Raw genomic sequence first — 20,641 nt, forward strand, 5'->3', positions numbered from 1 at the left:
TAATACACTAGTATAATGAATGATGAGTACTTTATACTAAATAAATACTATAACAATTCACTTTATATAAAGCATTGAATACTTCTTCCAACGTTGACTTCAATTGTTAGCTAACGATACAGTTGTAGCAGAAAGGGGGAGATGAAAAACTACAAACTAGCCCTTTTCAACCTTGACAGGAAGTCAGGATGGAGGTGAGGAGATAAATAAGACACACCTGTGAGCTGGGGGAGGGGAAAAACTAACCAAAGCAACACAGTGGAGAACAGAGGAGTGACCGTGACAAAATGAAGAGATAACCAACAGTTTTATCTGGTTTGAGGCATCTTCGCTCTAAAAAGAGAAATGAATGTATATAAAAGTAACCAGAGTGGCAGCTGTTCCAAGAACTGTCTGGATTTCCTGAATCTTCCTCCTGAGCAACAAGGTATCATTGGAATTGTGCCCCTGGACTGGGTTTGGATGAATCGCGTTCATCTACGTCTTCGACCTGCTCGGACGCAGCTGTAAACTTCCTACAAAAGTTAAGTCTACCTTCTTGCTACTCTTCAGGCTTCTCTTATTCTCCTGCCTCAGACTAAAGTACAGTACCCCACAACCCTCAACCCTCCTTGGACATGAGAGCCCCCCCCCAAAACTAACACACACAAATCCACACAACTGCTTATTCCAGCTGAAAGGACATAACAAACTATGTTTCCCCTTGAACACACGTGCACACACACAGCCACATAAGTACTGATGGTGCAATCGATGGCATTGTGATCAGATGTCATCATCCATTCATTCAAACTGTGTTAGAATAATGAGTTACTGTGCTTTTCTAGAATTATTTTTTTTCTAAATTTGTTCTGTGGTTACGGTAGGCTGGCTATTTCGGTTGTTCGATGGTCGGAGAGGCTATAGGATTTGCGTTTGGCTCTTCAGCTGCTGTACGTGGTGCCGAACAAAGGCTGCAGGTTTGCATTTGCGTGGAGTGATTGTGTGTCTGTACCTGTGGTCCGTACGCCCATGTGTGCATGAACGTGCTTTTGGTATTTGCACAAGGGCCAATCACAATTATGTTACGCTGACACACACACACACACACACACACACACACACACACACACACTTCCTTCAATGAATGGTCTTTATTTAATGTATGTAATTAAGAGACTTTTCATTGTTCTCAGCAGAACTCTTCTGACTCTGTTGATTTAAGGGCATTTTGTGAAGAAGGGATTTTGTGTTTGAGTGAGACCCTGTGGGTTGATTATTATTTGGTTTTAATACAGTTAGCTTTGTTTGAAGAAACTGAATAGATGCTTGGTGTTTTCTTTTATCTGGTGTATGTTTGTAGTGAGGGTAACCAGCTGTCTGGGTTATACATCAGTATTATACTTTTAAGTGGCAGGGTTGGATTAAGATTATTCTCCTTTATTACCTTTATTTTGGATATTAGTACTTCTCTTGGACAGCACCAACTAATGCATGAAAAGGACGATGTTCTCTGTACCTGTTTCTGCCTCTGAGCAGCCAGGGGGCGTGCTCTGGATCTGCTGAGAAACTTATTCTCTTCACTTGTATTGCACACTAGCCACGTTTCCAATGGAGACAATTGGATCCCAAAATATGCGTGCAGAGGACATTATGGACAAGTAAACATTTCACTGTTTTGGCTGACTCAGCCCTATTTATTTGAGTGTACCGGAGGAGTCTTTGCTCAAATTGCCCTCCGATGCCTGAATCATTCTGCTGCCAGCAAAGCAGAGAGGACAGAGGACCATTAAGTGAGTGTTGACTGGACATCCATAGTTTCCCTTAAAGATTTTCTAGTGCTGGACAGGGATGATTTGGCTCTGATCTGCCACCTCCTGGATAATCTTTTAAGTATGCGGACAAATATATTGAGAACACCAGTGGCAGCTGATTGTCTACATAAAGATGTAGATAAAAAGTGTAATATAAAGTATATCAGGACTCTTAGTTTATCTTCCTCTGAAATGTCTGTGCACTTGGTTGTGTACTCAACCAGCTGTGCCTTACTGAGTCACCCTGTGCAGCTTTATAAACTGAATAAACAGCAAAATGTGAATAATACCATCTCTACAGAGAGCATAGTAAGAAATAAGGTCACAGGTTCAAGTCCCAGCAGGGAGAATCTGCTCGGCAAGGTTTAAAGTGCTCTCTCACCCCTGCAGCAGGTTACAGAACGGCACACAGCGTCCCCTACGGTTGAAATGCCGACAGGAGATGCACATGGTGGGACCTGGACCCCAGCAGCCCTCATCTGTACACTCCGTGTCACAGGTTCGATTCTGTTGTTCTGTGTGAGAACAAGAAGGTTTTTCTTATTTCATTGATTTCACCAAACAGTGATGACATTAACGATCCCGCCACATCCAGAGTCTCACCGCAGACTGCAGGGGGGGCGTTGTTGAGTATGCTGATGGTCTGGTCGTTGGATCTGAAGAGGCGGGTCCACTGTTCAGGTCCGGTGTAGCAGAGCTGAGAGTTGCCCTTCATCATTACCCGTCCAGCACTCACCTCTTTCAAAGAGCGCAGACCCAGCCAGGAGAGGTGTTTCGTGTTCACCACCACCAAACTGTGCTGCCTGGAGAGGAAAGATTTAATATGAGGTTTTACACAATATTAATATTCAACTAGAACCAAGTGTTGTTTCTGCTTGTCGGGTTAGGGAGCGTCAAGTTTAATTCAGTGATGACTGGTTAATGATTGGTTTGTCTAACAACCTGTCTCCTAAAAATTATGTTCAACTAATTTGCATTAGAATTTTTTAAACACTTAACACTGCCTACATTTGTTTTTTAATTTACACATGTTTATTAATGTTTAGACCGTCTTGAGATTTGTACATCCAAACATTTCTAAAAATGACACCGACTGGCCTGCAGGGGGCCCTATTACCTTTTCTGTAGCTGCAAAGCATTTCAAATGTGATTGATTGGTTTTCTTCTAAATATTAGAGGATTGTCACTTCATTCTGGTAAAGTGCACTGACTGGCCACAGAGAGGACCTGGTCTACATTAAGATCTACCATGCATGGCCAAAAAAACTAACTTTGATGAAGCAAGATTTAACTCTGCAAACAAACAAAATGGGAGCAGAGGATGTGATTTATGAGCTGCAATATACAAAAAAAATTGGCAATGACTACAGTTACACTTACTGCCAGAGCATAGTTTTATAACAAAAGAAAATCAATCATTGAGAAATATAAATATAAAGTTTTGGGGAATTTCTTTGTTGGTCCAAAAACTCTTTTGATCTTAATATATCAACTGACTCACAAGCGTGTTGTTCTTCCTCTGATGATCTCCAGGTTCTCAAACACTGACAGAGAGGTCAGATTCTCCGGCCAGGACTGGATCAGCAAAAAACCTGGAGGACACACAAACACACACTCTGACTTTAGTTAGTCAGACTCGCTGCACAAATAATTTGCGGATCTCCAAAAAATATAATCTATAACTTTTATTGACAAAAATATGCAACTTAATATAATGTGAAAAACTTATATTCAAAATAATCACAATGATCAAAACCACATGAATTATCAAAAAAGTGCAACGACAAATCAAGCAATCAATTCCAAACATGCAATAAATCAGTTCATGACTCCTACAGTATGTGAGCCTCTTTTCACATTATGAAAACTTGTGGATTTTTACACATTTCAGTGAGATTCAGTCACTACAGTAAATCTTGAATATTACTGTTCCAGCTGTCAGAGGTCATGAAGGTAACTGGTGCACAGAAGTTTTGATAATATGGTTTCATCATATCGACAAAATCGACAAAACAATTCAGCGTAGCTACTGAAGAGAAGCCCTGCAGTCCTCTGAGCTACCTGTGATTTCCTGTACTGTCCTGAAGTACTCCAGTTTAGCCGGGTCCATGGGCGGGATTTTATAGTGCGCGTCCCTGGAAGAGCCAACAAAGGAAAGCTTTAGTTTCAAGTGTGGCTTTCATAGATCACAGGACTTTGAGACTTCAAGCTGAAGCAACTGCAGGCTGAAGTTCTAGAGCCATCAACACTTGCCGCAGGTCTGAATAACATGGTCAAGCTAAATAATCAGACACGCTCAGTAAATATTCACTCAGACTTTCATCTTGTCGAGCTGTAAGATAAAAAGATATTGCAGTGAAAACACAATGAACTCTGTATATTAACCAGGACACGAGTCATCTTTTAATGCTGGAAGAAGCTCACGGCGTGAGGCACTGAGGAGAATCTCACCCAGTAAAGGAGGTTTCAATGAGGGAGACATCCCCGTTGATCTTAGTGCAGTTCCTGAAGGATTCGATGTTGGAGGCGTTAACGGCCATGGTGCTGACCAGAGTGCCAACCCCGACTCCGTCACAGACTGGAGGAAGAAAAAGAGCTTAGGTTATTCAGGTTATTTGTTTATTATCCAGGTCTCACTCTGTCTCTTTCTCTCCCTCTCTACCTTTAGGACAGGGTCCTTCGCATACTTTGCAGCGTTGGACTCCGTTCTCCTCCACCTCGTACCATCCAGCGCTGCAGGTGCGAACACATGATCCGTCAGTCACCACATAGTTATCTATATGCAAACAAAAACAAAGCGGAAGTTGAGTCATTTCTAAGTTAAAGGAGTCCTCCACTGATTTATAACTGCCCTCTTCAAGGTCTAAAAAAGAAGATAGTCTTTTTTTACCACAATGCAATTCAATCATTGAAAGTTCAGAAATTTGGTTGTGGATTCCAGCAGGAATTGATCATGATTATTTGAATATATGTATTTAGAGTAAATTACTGGTTTGATCTCAGTAAAACAGATGGTTTAAAGTCCCTACGTGGGCAGGCCTTGACGCATGTTGCCCCAAAGGTGAACTTGGCGTCGGGGTTGTTGACCACTTGGTAGGTTTTGGAGTCGTAGCGTGTCTGAGAAGGACAGGTGTCTTTACAGGTTCCATCGTCATTAAAATCCCTGCAGGCCTGAAGAAGAAGTAGAGAGGTAGAAAGAAAGTTTCTTCTATAACTGCAGAAAGAGCAGCTAGGCAGAGAATTTTGCAGTGATTGAGCTGCAGATCATAAGTGAAGCATAACTCAACCACAGACAACATTTGTTGGAAATGCATTTATGACAGAAAAGGCAGGTAGAACGCAGTGAAAAGTAAAATAATTTGGTCTGAACTATATACAATTAAGTGCACAACCCCACTGGAACTAAAAGAGCCCATAATAAATGGTTTAGTATTTAAGACCCGGAAGATGGAACTTGCTAATGTTGACTTAAGCCTGAATTTGGACTAGCTTGACTTGCAAAGTACATTGTTTGACTCCTCTGTCTTGTTCTGTCTCTGTCTCTCTTTAATGCAAACTGACGCGCAAGTTGCTTGGCTTGATATTAGATCTGCCGTACTTGAATGGGACCTGATTTGGACTTGTCTGTCTTGATTATAGGACTTGAAATCATTTAAGAACTTGAGACAGGTAGACATGTAAGTCTCAAGAGCCCGTATGTCTCAAGTTATCTTCTGTCTACGTTTGTACATGCTCTACATGCAAATTCTAACAAAGGGTAACAGTAAGGTATCGGCATAATGCGTCGGCCATTTAGTTGACTACAGTATTGACACACCCACACATGCAGACACTGACCAGGCAGTCTGTAGCTCGAGGTCCAGAGCAGCCGGCCGCACAGTGCTCATTACAGCAGTCGATGGGTTTTGGACCCCGACACCTTCTGCTGCACTGCTCCGCACACTGCAACTTGGTGACTAGTAGACAAAGAGAGACATTTTATTATATTTTTGGCAGTACAACTCCATAACATTTTATTTGCACAGTCATGTATTTAAATATTATTACAAACAGCAAGCAAGACAAAATAAACAAGAATAACAAATGCCAATAAATGAAGTAGAACATTCAGTCAAAAGGAAATCTTATTTCGCAACATCTTTTTTTGTCAAGTGAACCTTGAGCAAATTTGATGGCTGTATATTTAATTTCATACAGTTTCAGAAAGAGGGACCTCTATATTTCATGGTTTAATAGATAACAATAATGTAGAGTAAAAAGACGGAGAGAAAATGCTTAAGAGGCAAAGAGTAGGAAATGTGTGACAGTGACTGAGGAAGTACAAAAGATGTAGAGGTGTGTATTCGAGCAATTGTGTGCTTACATCTCTGGCAGTGATCCGGTCCTGCTGCCCAACACGAACCGTTGACACACCCGGCATCACACTTCTCACCTGCAAACACGCACATTAATATTCAGTAAATCCCTCACAGCCTTATGAGTTAACGTCATCGTTGTTCTCCATACATTTACGTGCGACGGTGTCCATCTTCAAAAGCATGCTGGGATTGGTGGCTTTGTCCAGGATGTCCCACCACTGGATGGTCTCAGTGTTACACAGCAGTGGATTGTGGGTCATCTTTACCCCTCCTTTCAGGATCTCTGTGAGGAGAATACAATGGAGACACACAGTGTAGGATAAAGTTAAGTCAGGTCACTGAGTTCCAGTCAAACGTGACGGTCCAGAGTTCAGATCCACAGGATTTAAGTCCCAAGTCTTCTGTCTCAGAGTTAAACGCCCAACTTATTAATACAGAGGGAAGAGTAAATGCTGCGTCTTAAGTGTAACATGAATAACCACATTGTGTAGCATGGCATTGTAGTGGTTTGACTTGAAGCTGAGGTGCCAGTTAGACTGACTACAGTAGATATTACTACCAGCATTTTATTTTACTGATCAATCCCTTGGAGTAACAATTATCCAGTAAAGCAACACAAACACAGTACAGATAATGGTCTACTTGCTCATCTCTAGTTGTTAATGAATGGCCCCATTGGTTTGAATTTTTACCATAGTTGTTGTGTGTAAGGTTGGTGTGTGTGATAACTGGAAAGCTTTAGTTAACACCCACAGCACAGACCAGACTTACAGATAACAGGTTAGTAGATGATACATGCTGATCTGGGGAGCAAATATATGCTGCATCCTGATAGGTTATGCATGTTCACGCACAATGTCTCTCATCAAGATGGTGCTGGTGTGCAGGCTTACATAGAAAAACAGCGTTTCAGCGTTCAAGTCGAGTTAAAGTCCTAAATCATAAAGATCGAGACCAATTCATCGTCAAAGCCGAAGCATCCAGTTCACGTCACGAGTCCCGGACTCAACATCTCATAAAAGCTAAATAATTCCCATGTTCAAGTCATGATCAGTTGTCAGGTTCACATGCTGAAGAGGTTAAGATACAGGCAGATAAGTTGTTATATTTCACTTTAATTAAAGGAAAATGATGAAACTGATATTCTGAGGAATGCATTAGTTTCCATATCTTAGATATTTCAGGCTGAAGTTAGAGACGTGTTTAAAATGATGCTCAAAAAGAGGGAGAATGTAGATTTGATGCCGTCAGTGTGCTGGACGTTGATAAATTTAAATACATATTTAATAAATCTACAGAATAGATTAACAGGAAAATCTACTCTGTGTTAAGATCCATTAATATTCTCTGCAATTAAAACAAATTACATCATCCGTCATCAAAACCACAATTCAGGTTTCTACATGTCCTACATTTCTACATACACCACCTAGAGCTTCAACTCCAGGACAACACAGCTCACTTTAAGTACAGTTAATACCGCTGGATGCATGCACAGTAAAGCATCTACGTCATCAGCCAAAGCTCATATAGGTGGGGTCTATTTCCTGCTGCCAGAGCACAATCTGGTGTTGACTGAAGAATTTCAAATGGTGTGCCAACTCCGCCCGCCCAGCCCGCTGCCAGCACAACGAGTGAGGCAACATCACCGACACTCCTAGCAGCTTGTAAAACGAAGTGAAGCAGAACACAATGAGCGCTTAATTGTGTAATGAAACGTAAATGAGTTAGAAAAGCACTGAAGGTCCACAGCAGCCCTTGTTGTCAACAAGGAATTAAAGTTTAAAAGAACAACATTCAAAGCCAACATACACGCAGTCAGACTTTCAAAGATCAACCAGTTATTCAATGAAGGCCTTTTTCAAATGTTTGGCTCCATATACCAATGCCAAAGTGCAACTTCCTCTTCATCGCCAATTCCCTCTGTGTTCTTGAAGGTGCAATAAGTGAAATCTTTCTTGACACAAATAATTGCGATAGGTTCTAAAATGTTGCTGATCAGTTGCAGTTACTCCTGTAACCTCAAACAGACAAGCTTTCCAAGCAGGCAGAGTGGGCTCAGTACTGTACTGTGTATTTGCTGGGAACGTTCTACACTCTCAGGCCCCCTGAAATACCAACCGGCTCTGTGTATTTGCTGGGAACGTTCGACACTCTCAGGCCCCCTGAAATACAAACCGGCTCTGTGTATTTGCTGGGAACGTTCTACACTCTCAGGCCCCCTGAAATACCAACCGGCTCTGTGTATTTGCTGGGAACGTTCTACACTCTCAGGCCCCCTGAAATACCAACCGGCTCTGTGTATTTGCTGGGAACGTTCTACACTCTCAGGCCCCCTGAAATACCAACCGGCTCTGTGTATTTGCTGGGAAAGACTTCTCTGCATTCTCTGGCATTTTTTTGTGATGCCTTTTTGTGTCTGTGAGTTTGTGTATATCATATTTAGAGTGTGTTTTTATATCCCGGGCGATTGGCGTCACCGTGGGGACAAATACTGAGGTAAAGACTTTAGGATTCAGGTTACAGTTGGGGAAAGGGAAAAAGACATGTCCCCTTGGGGAAAGAGGAACAAAGGTGAACGTGTACCCGTCAGACTGCTGAGCTGCAGCTGTCTCAGGCCGCCCGTGTAGTTGAGAGTCGCAGACGAGTGGTTCCTGTTGTAGTTGGACATCACCAGCAGAGCGAACTGGCCTTCGTAGAGGTTCTGGCCTCGGATCAGCCTCAGATTGACCAATGGCATGGTTTCAGCCTCGTTCATGGCGATCAGAACGTAGCCGCCAACTTCCTGGATGGACTGGAGAAAGACGGTGATCGTTAAGAAGTCATCATCAGTATTTGTTTTACGTCACTGATGATCTTTCATCTTTTAGACCTCATCATTTCCCAAATCACCCAGCAGTCTTTAGATTGATTTCCTTCCATCGATTCATTTAATTTTAGGGACATCGGTGATTTATTGATTATTGGTTAATCACCATCATAGACTAAAGTCTGCTGTCAGACTAACCAGCACGTTCAGTCTCATCTGATTTATGTCTTCAGTGAAGTCGTGCTGCATTATTGGCTGTATTTATTATTTCACATGTGTCATTTGATGAAGAGAATAATTTTATTACATTTATTGCTCAAATGCCTGATTTACTAGCATTCTGCACAGTTTATGGTTCACACCATAGTTTAAAAAATTACTGTGGAAAGAATTGTTATTTTTTAGCAAATACCTATCTAATAATTATTAACATGTTTAGTGATGAAGGAAATTCCTTGAGTTTCAGTTCATTTGAGACAGAGGGATAATCCATCACTGTCAGCATTTTAGTACAGTTGCCTGGACATGCAGCTGTGATCCGGGACTTTTTGAACTCTATTGTTGATGCGTCGAAGGGCTCTCTGACCTGCATAACTTTCAGAAAAACCCACATGATCCGGTCCATGTTTGTCCTCTGAGTTTGATTTTTCTGGACAGAAAAAACAAACCCAGAGCTCCTCAAGGCCACGCATCTTGGCAGATGACCGATGCATCACTGATGTCAGAGCGTCCTTGAATGCAACACAAATAGAGTTTTGAAAAAGCTCCCCGCTCACATCTGCAGCACCACAGGAGCAAAATGTCTCTCTGACAGAAATAAAGAAAACTTGAGTGTTCAGCAAGTCTCATAGAAATAAATTATAACTTGGGAAAGACAGTAATCAATCTAAAAACTGACGGGTGATTTGCGAAATGATCAGCCGGAATAAGAAAGTGTGTTTGACACTCAAGCTGAAACCCAGACCAAATCCAGCACTTGAGACAGACCTGGAGGAAAGACAGGTCCTGGTGCTCCAGGGTGTAGGTGATTTCCAGGTTTTCCAGGACCATGGAGCAGTTGGAGTACATTCTCACCATGTTCTCATAGTGGTTTTCCTTAGTTCCCAACAAGGTCAGCTGGTTACTCATTCCCTGACACACTGACACAGACAGAAAGACATGTGTTATTGAACTCAGTTCCTCTAATGGCCACTAGATGGTGGTGTTTTCTCATTCACTCTGGCAGTGTTTAAGTAAGAGGGAAAAACTTCTCTCTTCAAACACAAAGTCAGTTTTTAGTTTCCTCTCCTAATATGAGCCCATATAACATTTGCATGCTTTGAGTTCAGTTTCAGGGACATTAATATGTAAAGCTGGTAACTTAACACTTTAAATTTAACATAAAATGTTATGTTTTCAGTTGTTTAAAAACATGAGCTGATGGGATTCTTGCAGTTTAATCAAACTAAACAGAAAAATATGTAAAACTCTACCTGTCCAACTGAGCTATTTTTGGAGTACCACATGTGGATAAATTGGATGTAGATTTATCAGCAACATTAAGAATGTGTTCTGCATAAAAATAGGTACAGTAGTTTAGTACATGTCTTACATTGTTTTCCACCACTGGTTCATCCTCTATTTAAAATCCCTCCTGAATGCTAAAGTGTTGAGCGTTTAATCATCTGACCCAGTGGAGGCGGTGTGACAGGTTTCACAGTAACATCCAATCAAGAGGCATTGTTCTACTTCAGGTAACACACATGTTTCCAGATAAGAGCTAATTGCGTGAGGCAGAGGATTTTAAAGAAACTTGTCGGGGTGGAGCAGGAGGGCGTGACACCGAAGAAGAACAAGTTTAGCAGCAGCTGCAGGACACAGCTGACACGTCAATGATCTCTGAGTGTGGAATGAAACCCTACAGGCTCCGTTTGTCTCGGGGAACAACTTCCTGCAGAACCTCCGATGAATTAAATTTAAAGACCAAAGAGTGACTAGTAGAATTTCACAGGAAACTGTTTGTTTGGAACGAGGAAATAACACGTTCCCCTTTGAGGCTTTTAAAACGGAGAAACATCAGATCAGGTTTCCTCCACACCTGATCTGATTCAGCAGGAAATTAGAGTTAAAAACAATATCAGTCACAGATTTGTCGAGGACAACATCTTTTCAAGAGTCTGAGGAGAATCAAAAACGTTAGAAAGTAGAGAATTAGATGACTTTGGTCTGAACTTGTTTCTCGTCTCTCTGTGTTTATCTGGCTGCGTTCCTAGTGGCTTGCTCCCTGCTGTGATGTCACAAAGACAACACAGCTGCAGCCTGCACTGCTCTCTGCCTTCCTCTGATTGGCTGATGGCTCACTTTGAAGCCAGCCCATTGGCCAGAGCCTCAGGGGGCGCTGCCCACATCTGGATACACACACACACACACACACACACACCCCATGAAGCATTTCATCACACATCCTCATTCTCTCTATCTTTTCATAATAAAAGTTATAAATGTTTGATGTTATAATGTAAATATATATAACGAGCATTGTAAGTTAAACTGAAACACACGACTTTCACAAAGTTCCTTCCTTTCTTCCTTTCTCTTGGCCTCCTTCCACTCATCTCTCCCTGTGGTCTCTTCCTTCCTTCCTTCCTTCCTTTTTTCTCTCCTGTTCCCTCAGCTCCCTGACTCATCCATCCTCCCACTGCATCTTCATCCCTTCTTCCTCTCTTCACAACAGTGTTGTTACATCAAACATCAGCTTAACAGACAAAGTCCTCCGGATTAAATGAGAAAGTCCGTGGTTTGTCCGCGCCCTCCGTCAGATGACGTGACAGCGCTGTGGTTAAGGCCTAGTTAGGTTTAGGCACTTCTCGTGGTTTAGGTTGAAATGACTACTTCACTGTCATGTTTCTAGTAATACCAACGTGGCTCCGGTTAAAAGAAACTAATGATGCCTGTCTGTTTGAGACCGCTGTTCACTTCCTGTTTCAGTCACATGTTTTGTTGATGATCAGGGGCTCGGGCAACACTGAGACAATTGCTTTGTCTTAATTTTTGTTCTTCGATAGACACGTGTTATTTTGAGAGGATATTATGGATGTTTATTTGCTGTGGACAATGGAGGAGTACGTTTTTAAAGTCCTCTGTGAGTTGTGTGTGTGACAGCGACCGCTGCAGCTCCATATACGCTGCTTACTGACAAATACAGGGGTTAAAGTATAGTAGTACAGTATAGTACTACTGCAACGACCCTAACTACAGTATTACTAATGATAGTACTAATAAACATAAATGAATAAGCCTTTATCTGTGAGCATTAGTATGAAAGAAAAGAGACGCTGAGTGATGACTTTTCACGTTCAACTTACATAAGGACAAACACACACACACACACACACACACACACACACACACACACACACACACACACACACACACACACACACACACACACACACACACACACACACAGATGTTTGTTCAGGAACAGGTCTGATCTGTCAGATTGTTTCTTGGACAACGTCCACACCTGTTATATGGCACGCTGCACAGGAAAGGTGTGTGTGAGTGTGAAGTATGCACATATTTTCCTACACAGGCCAGAGATAATGTGGAAGAGCATTTTCCATCTTTCATCCTGCAGAAGACAGATGTTTATGTGCACAAACGGCTTCCCCGTTTCCTCAGCAGCAGGATAGTTACAGACACTTACAACCTATAGAGAGCATTTTTCTGATAAAGATCAGCTGTGGGTTTTGTTGGCAGCTGACAAGATTTACCTGTAGACTTTACAGGTATAGACACAACATCTGTTGTCTTAAAATGTTCATTTCTTAAACTACTTCTGTATCCAGTTTTTCATTTTCTAAAATCTCTTTTGTTATTGCATCACTGGTTCCTGGGTTCCTGTGATTGGTTGGATGAGTCTGGGACAAACAAAAGGAGGGAAAATTAAACTTTAACTACTAAACTAAACTTTAGCAAGATGAACAAAGAAGTAACAACAAAAACATTTAAACAAATTGAGCAAATAACTTAATAATTGTGTTCCTTAATATAATTCTATTTAATCCTCTGCATAAAACAATTTCCTTTATAGATATTTTGATAAGTTTGTATTTGTATCTTCACTGCAAAGAGAATTTTACTTTTATCTTATTTTTGACTGATTCAGTTCTGGAGTCTGTTTTGCACAAAATCACCTAAAAAAAACTGTATAAATTCATATCTTAACTGAAAACCATAGTTAGTGGAAACAGCGATAAAGTAGTTCAGCCTGTTTGTTTATTACTGTGAGTAATAACTGCTGCAGAGTAAGGTGAGTCTGACCGGTCTCCCAACTGGATTTTGGTGTCTCGACAGTAAAAACAAAGCGGGGGACATTCAGGTAACACAAGTATTTTTCATTAGCAAGACAGCTAAGAACCATTTACATATGAAGAAGACAACTTTTGCATGAACACCTGAAGCTCGAGCTAATCAGTCAAGAGGACAGACGGATCCTGGACCAGTCTGTCAACTTCAGAGACCAAACTGATAACGGCCCTTCATCTAACAAGCAGACAGAGACCAAGCCGACATGAATGCTAACCCGTTACTGGGACTAGTATCTTTATTAGTATCTTCGTCATCTCAATATTAGCTTTCTCATACTGCTGCTATCCAAACTACAACATGTTGTATCAGCTGCAAACAGCAGCAAGAGATGAGTTGAGATGTTACAGTCCACAGAAGGTTATATTCATCATTTCCAGTCAATAAATCTCATCTTTAGACTCAAACCGACGCGTTAGTCTGACTTCCCGTCTGTGGCTCTCAGCTCCAGCCCCATTGGTTTCTGCAGAAGATGTAAATCTTTAAACACACTTCACACACACTTTTAAAAAGGCTCAGTAATTTCCTCAAACAGCTCCTCGCTGTAGTTTCTATTAAAACAAACAGGAGGAAATGGTGATGAATGAATGACTGAGTCCACATGTGGTACTCTAGTGAGTATCTGGGGCAGCAGGACGGTGTGGGTGGGACTGAGTCAGAATAAACTACAGTTCATGGTGATGAAGGAACATGTCAGCCAGTGTAGCTGAGAGGCTCACTGATGGATTTAAATAGTTTAACAATGGAGCTGTACGGCTCAGAGGAAGAGGAGACATCAGGCTGGTACTGTACTTGTTGGTAGATACAATCATTGTTCTGCAACTTGAATTTGACCTACAGTAGCTGTTTCATTGTGGTTCGTGCACACGCATGTCGACGATGCTTACACCACCCTGTTACGGCTCAGAGAGACAAACCACAAATGAATCAGAGAGCGAGAACGACGGAGGACCAACATGAAGAAACTGGATCTTTCAAAAACCTCTTTATCCGTTTTTCCTCTGCCTCCGTGTTCCTGCTGACTCAGCCAAACTAACAGAACAGTAAATCTTTGCTGCTGGCGTCATTGTTTGGTTTTGTTGTTCTGAAATGTAAAATTTGCAAATTGTCCGTTCTTGTTAAACCATCAGCTGGAACACTGGGCGTGTGTGTGTGTGTGTGTGTGTGTGTGTGTGTGTGCATGTTTGATTAGACAAACTGTTCCGACTTTCAGGATGTAGCTGTTTGATGTATCACCCTCAACAGGTCGTCTACCTCTCTCTCTTCTCTTGCTTCATGTTTAAAGGCACAGTTCAACAGTTTTTATCTCTTTCATCTCTCAGGACAGAGACAGCTCCAGGACTTGGTTAGCTTAGCTTAGCACAAAGACTGGAAGCAGGGGGAAACTGCTAGCTTAGCTACATCACTAAGTCAGTCTGTCAGATTTACATGTTGTGTCTTGTTAGCTAACAAGCTAGTCACCAAGCTATCCTGTAATCTGCTGGGTTTAGTTGACCGTAGAGTCTCTGTAATTTTGAATTGGATTTTAAAGGGTTCTTTAATGGATAAATGAATCGATCATAATACATGAAGGTATTTCAGTTGGTTTGGGCGTCAGGGGTCACCAACTCCATATACTCTAAACTATATAAAGCTGTACATCAGGGATGGAATTAACACCCGCCACCCGCCATATGCGGGTGGATTTTCCGTTTGGCGGCCAAATGTTGGAAGGCTACCCGCAACATTGGCGGGTAAATATATTCGGCACAAAATTTCTATTTCACGGTAATTAGCAGCAGACCGGCATTCTTGCTGGTTGTGTGTTGCACGAAAATATTGTCATCAGAGTGGGTCCGCGTAGGGTCTTCGCGGACGTCTGCGGCGGCGACGGCTAGCGCTACCAGGGCAACAACAGATCTACTGCGCATGTGTGGAACGTGTCCGCCAAGCTGACTGTTGAAGGTAGTATAAACAGAAGAAGTCCGCATCCACGGGTCCGCAGCTGTCCGCGTTTAAGTACATTTAGTAGCAATAATATAATTTTGTTTCAAATTTCAGTTTGTAATTGACATAACACCTTATTATCTCAATTAAAATGACAGAAACAAATGTATATGTGACACAAAAGACAATTTATTTTGGCCGGTGGATTTTTTTCATCTGCCAGCCACCATGGCAGGTGAGCCACAAAGTTAATTTTCACCCCTGCTGTACATTCATTTCAGCTCTTTCAAATGGTTATCATCCAACTTGATAAATTTAAGCTTAGTAGTGTTTTATTGGGATTTTAAACGGATGATTCATGTATTAATTAGTGGATCCTATTATAAAAAAGCTACCTGAAAGGCTTGATCATTTTAAATTGGTCCAATAAACAAAAAAGCCGTCCAATAATTTAAACATTTAAAAGCCTTCATGAGATTTCATGGTCATTAGTAAATTATGTGTTTTCTGCACTTTTAGCTTAATGCAATCCAACAATATAATTCCAATAAAAAGAGAGAGCTGAGTTTGTGACATCAGTAGTTCAACAAATAGCTACGCTTCTGACTGAGAGTGTGTTATCTGAGTTGAGGGTTGACCTTTATTCAAGGTTTGACAAACATGCACTCAGGAACACACGTTTTCATCCTGGTGAAAGTGACAGCACGTGGAAAGGAATCTTGTACAGCTGTTTCTGCCGTCAGAAGTCCCCATTTAGAGGTCACATGATCACACCTGAGGCAGGGAGGACGACACAAAGGAACCGCCCACCTCAGGTGTGATCGCTTCTCCTTAATGAGCGAGCAGCTACATATGCTGCCTTCTTCTTTGTTCTTCTTGACCTTAGCCATGCTGTTCAATTCTGTTGGGATATTTAATCATTTTGGTCTCTCTTTGCAGAGCTCACACCACAGACACAAACATATGAAGACAAAGAAATGACTAATACATAATAAACGTTGGACTTCTGCTTCATCTGTGAGTCTCTTTAAAATACACTCGGCCAACCAACTAGCTGTTATGTTTAGAGTCAGACACTCAAATCTAATCTGTTCTACTGTCATGTCCCCACTCCACCTATTAACAATAAATACATGAACATATTGTGTCATAGGGGCCACACTTCAAATCCCAGGGGTGCCTGACATAACGACCCTTTGGCCATCTTTCCTCCACAAACATAGTTAAAAAAGGAGTAGGCTTGTTTACAGAGCAGCACAGAGTCATCGCTCATGTCAACGCAACACTTTTTAAGTGCCGCTGTGATCTAAAACTGTATTTGAACTCAGTAAGTTGTAGTGCTGACGTCTACGATTCAATGATTCAATAGGAGGAGCCTGATTTGACTCCCAATAGGTGCGTTCCAGATGACTGTGGCTGACTTTCGCCGACTTGATAGTCAAATGTGAGATGAGGCGTCACTGCGTGACCTTACTGTGAGCTACGTCAGGTCTCACGCCATTTTTCTTTGCAAATGCCAGGAGAGAAAAGGTGGGTATGTGTCATTTTGTAACGCCGGCAAAAGTCGATCACAATTTCTAACCAGCATGCTTTATTTCAAGTCCAGCATGCATCACGTTAAGTCAGTGCAAACGCACCTGATCGCACAGTAGGATCTTTGCAGAGCTGTTCTGTAAGATTTTGTGTTCAACGTCTGATTTTACAAAGAACTACTGGTTTCTTCACAGTAAGTTAAAATACAGCCTACTATATTATATATTTCAACATATAATCATGTAAAAAGAAAGAAGCTTTTAATAAATCGTTTTAAAATATGTGAATAAATCCAAAATTGTCACTCTAACCCTTAAGGCCTCAGTGCACATGTGTGGGCGTAGGGTGTGAGTGCGTATGGTACCAGAGGTAGGGAGACAGAGCCCCAGCGGCGCCGGTGTTGTGCGTAAATCATTTATCACCATTGCTGAACCACACAAAGAACATTATATCATTTTAAAACAGTACTTGGAATAGACCTGCATGCAGTTCTCAGCGAGTCGGCGGACACGACTCTGCACCAGACCGGTGAATGGCAGGCGAGCAGAACAGAGGGAAAAGGGTCGATAATAAGCCTCAGTTTATCTGGAAATGTCCAGTGTACCTTACAGTGACTACTGAACAGAGACTGCAGCTTCTCAAGATTTAAGAGTTACACCACACACGTAAATCCTTGACAATTCTGATTCGACTATGTAAGTCCTTAATTGGGAGCCCCAGTATGTAGTTCATACTGGAGAGGTGGTCTCTAACTGTGGCACAACACATCAACACAGACTAAATACTGCGGGACACTTTACATAATATGATAGCTCCGGATTGGTTCTTCCCTTAGATGTCCAACAGGTCCTCTTTCATGCTTCTCTCTTTTGTGGGGTCCCAAGTGGTCTATTCTGGGTCCCCCTTTATTTACTTTATACATGTTACCGCTGCGACAAATCAGCTTTGACACATAATCTTTCATTGCTATACACATGATTTGCAACTGTACAGGTGGTGCCACAGATGTGTCCTGCCTTGCTGAGATAGGTTATAAACTTTATTTATTCAGGAAGTCTAGAGAAAGCTTGTTTGACCTTTCTGTTTTGGATATTATAAACATGATTGCTTTTCCTGTAAAGCACATTGTAGGTTTGTTTTTGACAGGTTCTGTATAAATGATATTACTATTATCAGGAAAAGTTCCTGCTGCTCACGATAATTGCTTTTTAAAGATATTGTGAGTGACAGCAACAAGTGGAGAGAAAAGAGAACTATTAGGCCACCTTTGAGGCGGGTGCTGGAAAGTTACTTGTGCACTTTCTAGAGCTAAATAGCTCAGACAGCAGCAACAAGGTGATGCATGAGTCACTTTATTGAATACAGCAATATTTATAAAAGGTATAAACGGACATCTTCTGTTAGGTATTAATTCTCTTCCTGTGAGGGAAGAGATCTTTATCAAAACTCTTTAGTTGGTTTCATTTTGTTAAAGTGTTTTCCCCTTCTGCGTCATCGGCTGGTTTGAAAAGGCTACTGAGGCACAGAAAAAGTCTCTTAGAAAAACGGTAACAACAGCCAGTATGAGGGATTAAGTAACCAGGTATGAGAGGTATCTACGGGGGAAAGAATGATGAGTAAGGCGGAAAATATTGTGATTGACAAGAGGAACATCTTTCCTCTTCATTTGGACTGTTGCCATCTGGGTGACAATATTGCCTCCTTCCATTCACTAAAAATAGATAAAATTTTCAATTGTGCCTCAAGCCATTGTGTTTTTAAACGGGTAAGGAACACACAGTCAAACAGGCAGGATGGTCAGCTGGTCTGGCCTGGCTGATCTGCAGCAAGGTACCGGCTTTGGTTTGTGTAATAATGTCTGTTGGTGAAAAGCCTATGTGATTGTGCTGCCAAAAGATTTCCCTCCAGGGACAAAGAAAGATTGACAACACGCAGACTGATTGATCTCATTATTGAATTCAGTTGGCTTCTGTCAGAGTGTCAAAAATCTGACTCAGTGTTTTGATACACCCTCGACTTTGTTCTGGCATGAAACAGCATTAAATAGGTTTTCCACAGAATACATTTGTATCTGATTTTTGAATTCCTATTACTGGACTACGCACCATTAGGCAAATATTCCCACACTGGATGTATATCTGATGGCCCTGGAGCTAGTTTTAGTCCTTCCCAAAACGATCATCTTGTTGCTAGTTCTGGAGGCTTTTGTCCCTCTAAAAAAAAGCTTGTAAAACAAAGGTTAGCTCCATGGTATGAAACTGAAACTTGAAAATTAAAGCAAACATCTTTTCAGCACTGTAGCCAGCAAGGCTTGACATTAATGGCCGCCAACCCGCCAAATGCGGGTGGATTTCGGCCATGGCGGGCAACACAGTCACTCCCACTAGCCACTCTGGCATGTTCAAAAGGCATCTGAAATAACAAACGAATTGCAATGTGACACTACAACACTACAACTCCCATGAGTACTACCTGCACATAGTGTTTGTAGTGTTCTTGTGCGCTTCTGACTGACGACACTGGAAACAAGAAGATGTTGTGGAGATTATTAAACAAGCCTCCCGGTGGCCTGAGAGCTGCTTTGGCCTGCCGTTAATTATCAACTTGTCCAGCGGCTGCGATGACAAAGCAAGCTTTTTAATAGGCGCGACTCACTCTCTCATCTCTCTGGTGAGGGTGCGCCCGCCAAACATGACATCCAGACTTTTGTCAAAGAGAATATAAAAGTGTAATCTGTCACAGGGCAGCTACATTCCAATAGACCTGTAGACCGTTGGCCTCCCGCCTGCTTTTAACCTGATGGTATGATCTCTGTCATCACACGCGACTGGTAGCATGCACACAAACATCAACAGTTCAGTCAGTGCGGGAGTGTGTGTGGCCGAGCTGTGTGGAGAAAAAATGCACAGCAGAGAAAGAGAAAAGGCAGGAGGAAAGTGCCGTTAAATGCTGTAAATCACAGATATCTTGATGATTAAGGGACATGCTGGTATTTAAAAAAGAATTACGTCATATCGTCATATCAGCTATCTTTCCAGAGTTCTGTGTTTTAGTTAAAAGTTGTCATGCCGTGCTACTCAGAGCTACTGCAGAGCTACTCAGAGCTACTGCAGAGCTACATGATGGTAAACATAAATCCAGTCCCAGCTCTGAGGACGTGCAGCACTTTGATCAAGTACAATAAGAAGCTACTCTTTTAATGTGCACATGTTTTTAAAGCAGAGCTTTACACAAAACCTTGTCAGAGCTAATCATAATCATAATATTAGTACATTTTAGCACGCCATAGTCAACTTTAATCGTAGAAAACGTAATTTCACACCAACAAAAATGTGGCTACTGAGAATGCTGTGTGGCTACTGACTTTGGAAAACCACTAGCTCAACTGCGTTTTTTCACCTACGTAATATTGCGAAAATCAGGAACATCCTGTCTAAAAATGATGCAGAAAAACTAGTCCATGCATTTGTTACTTCTAGGCTGGATTACTGCAATTCCTTATTATCAGGCTGCTCGAAAAAGTCCATTAAGACTCTTCAGCTGATCCAGAATGCTGCAGCACGTGTTCTGACAGGAACCAGGAAAAGAGATCACATTTCTCCTGTTTTAGCTTCTTTGCATTGGCTTCCAGTAAAATCCAGAATAGAATTTAAAATCATTCTTCTTACCTACAAAGCTCTTAATGGTCAGGCACCATCTTATCTTAAAGAGCTCATAGTACCTTACTACCCCACCAGAGCACTGCGCTCCCAGAATGCAGGGTTACTTGTGGTTCCTAGAGTCTCCAAAAGTAGACTAGGAGCCAGAGCGTTCAGCTATCAAGCTCCTCTCCTGTGGAACCAGGTTCCAGTTTGGGTTCAGGAGGCAGACAC

The 20,641-nt window shown here is 41.7% G+C and overlaps 1 protein-coding gene and 1 long non-coding RNA gene across 3 annotated transcripts in view; one reads left to right on the top strand and one right to left on the bottom strand.

Annotated features, from left to right (window-relative positions):
• LOC123968045 (melanoma receptor tyrosine-protein kinase-like) overlaps positions 1 to 20,641 on the bottom strand; it is a 44,345-nt gene that overhangs the window by 10,408 nt on the left and 13,296 nt on the right. The window contains exons 1-13 of one of the 2 annotated variants that reach the window (XM_046044526.1): positions 10,552 to 10,674; positions 9,948 to 10,099; positions 8,738 to 8,945; positions 6,300 to 6,434; positions 6,157 to 6,225; positions 5,631 to 5,749; positions 4,823 to 4,964; positions 4,456 to 4,569; positions 4,245 to 4,371; positions 3,855 to 3,928; positions 3,295 to 3,385; positions 2,397 to 2,596; positions 2,176 to 2,308 (exon numbers count right to left, since the gene is read on the bottom strand). In XM_046044526.1, the coding sequence (XP_045900482.1) occupies positions 2,176 to 2,308; positions 2,397 to 2,596; positions 3,295 to 3,385; positions 3,855 to 3,928; positions 4,245 to 4,371; positions 4,456 to 4,569; positions 4,823 to 4,964; positions 5,631 to 5,749; positions 6,157 to 6,225; positions 6,300 to 6,434; positions 8,738 to 8,945; positions 9,948 to 10,088 (1,553 nt within the window). In that variant the 5' untranslated portion in view covers positions 10,089 to 10,099; positions 10,552 to 10,674. Of the gene's footprint in view, positions 1 to 2,175; positions 2,309 to 2,396; positions 2,597 to 3,294; positions 3,386 to 3,854; positions 3,929 to 4,244; positions 4,372 to 4,455; positions 4,570 to 4,822; positions 4,965 to 5,630; positions 5,750 to 6,156; positions 6,226 to 6,299; positions 6,435 to 8,737; positions 8,946 to 9,947; positions 10,100 to 10,551; positions 10,675 to 20,641 lie in introns of those variants that run through there. The other variant, XM_046044517.1, reaches the window with a different exon arrangement.
• The window catches only part of LOC123968622, a 26,386-nt gene continuing 5,980 nt past the window's right edge, over positions 236 to 20,641 (top strand). The window contains exon 1 of the long non-coding RNA XR_006824503.1: positions 236 to 523. This is a non-coding gene — a long non-coding RNA (uncharacterized LOC123968622). The remainder of the gene's footprint in view (positions 524 to 20,641) is intronic.

The sequence above is a fragment of the Micropterus dolomieu genome, linkage group LG01 (assembly GCF_021292245.1).
Source record: "Micropterus dolomieu isolate WLL.071019.BEF.003 ecotype Adirondacks linkage group LG01, ASM2129224v1, whole genome shotgun sequence".
Taxonomy (NCBI): Eukaryota; Metazoa; Chordata; class Actinopteri; order Centrarchiformes; family Centrarchidae; genus Micropterus; species Micropterus dolomieu.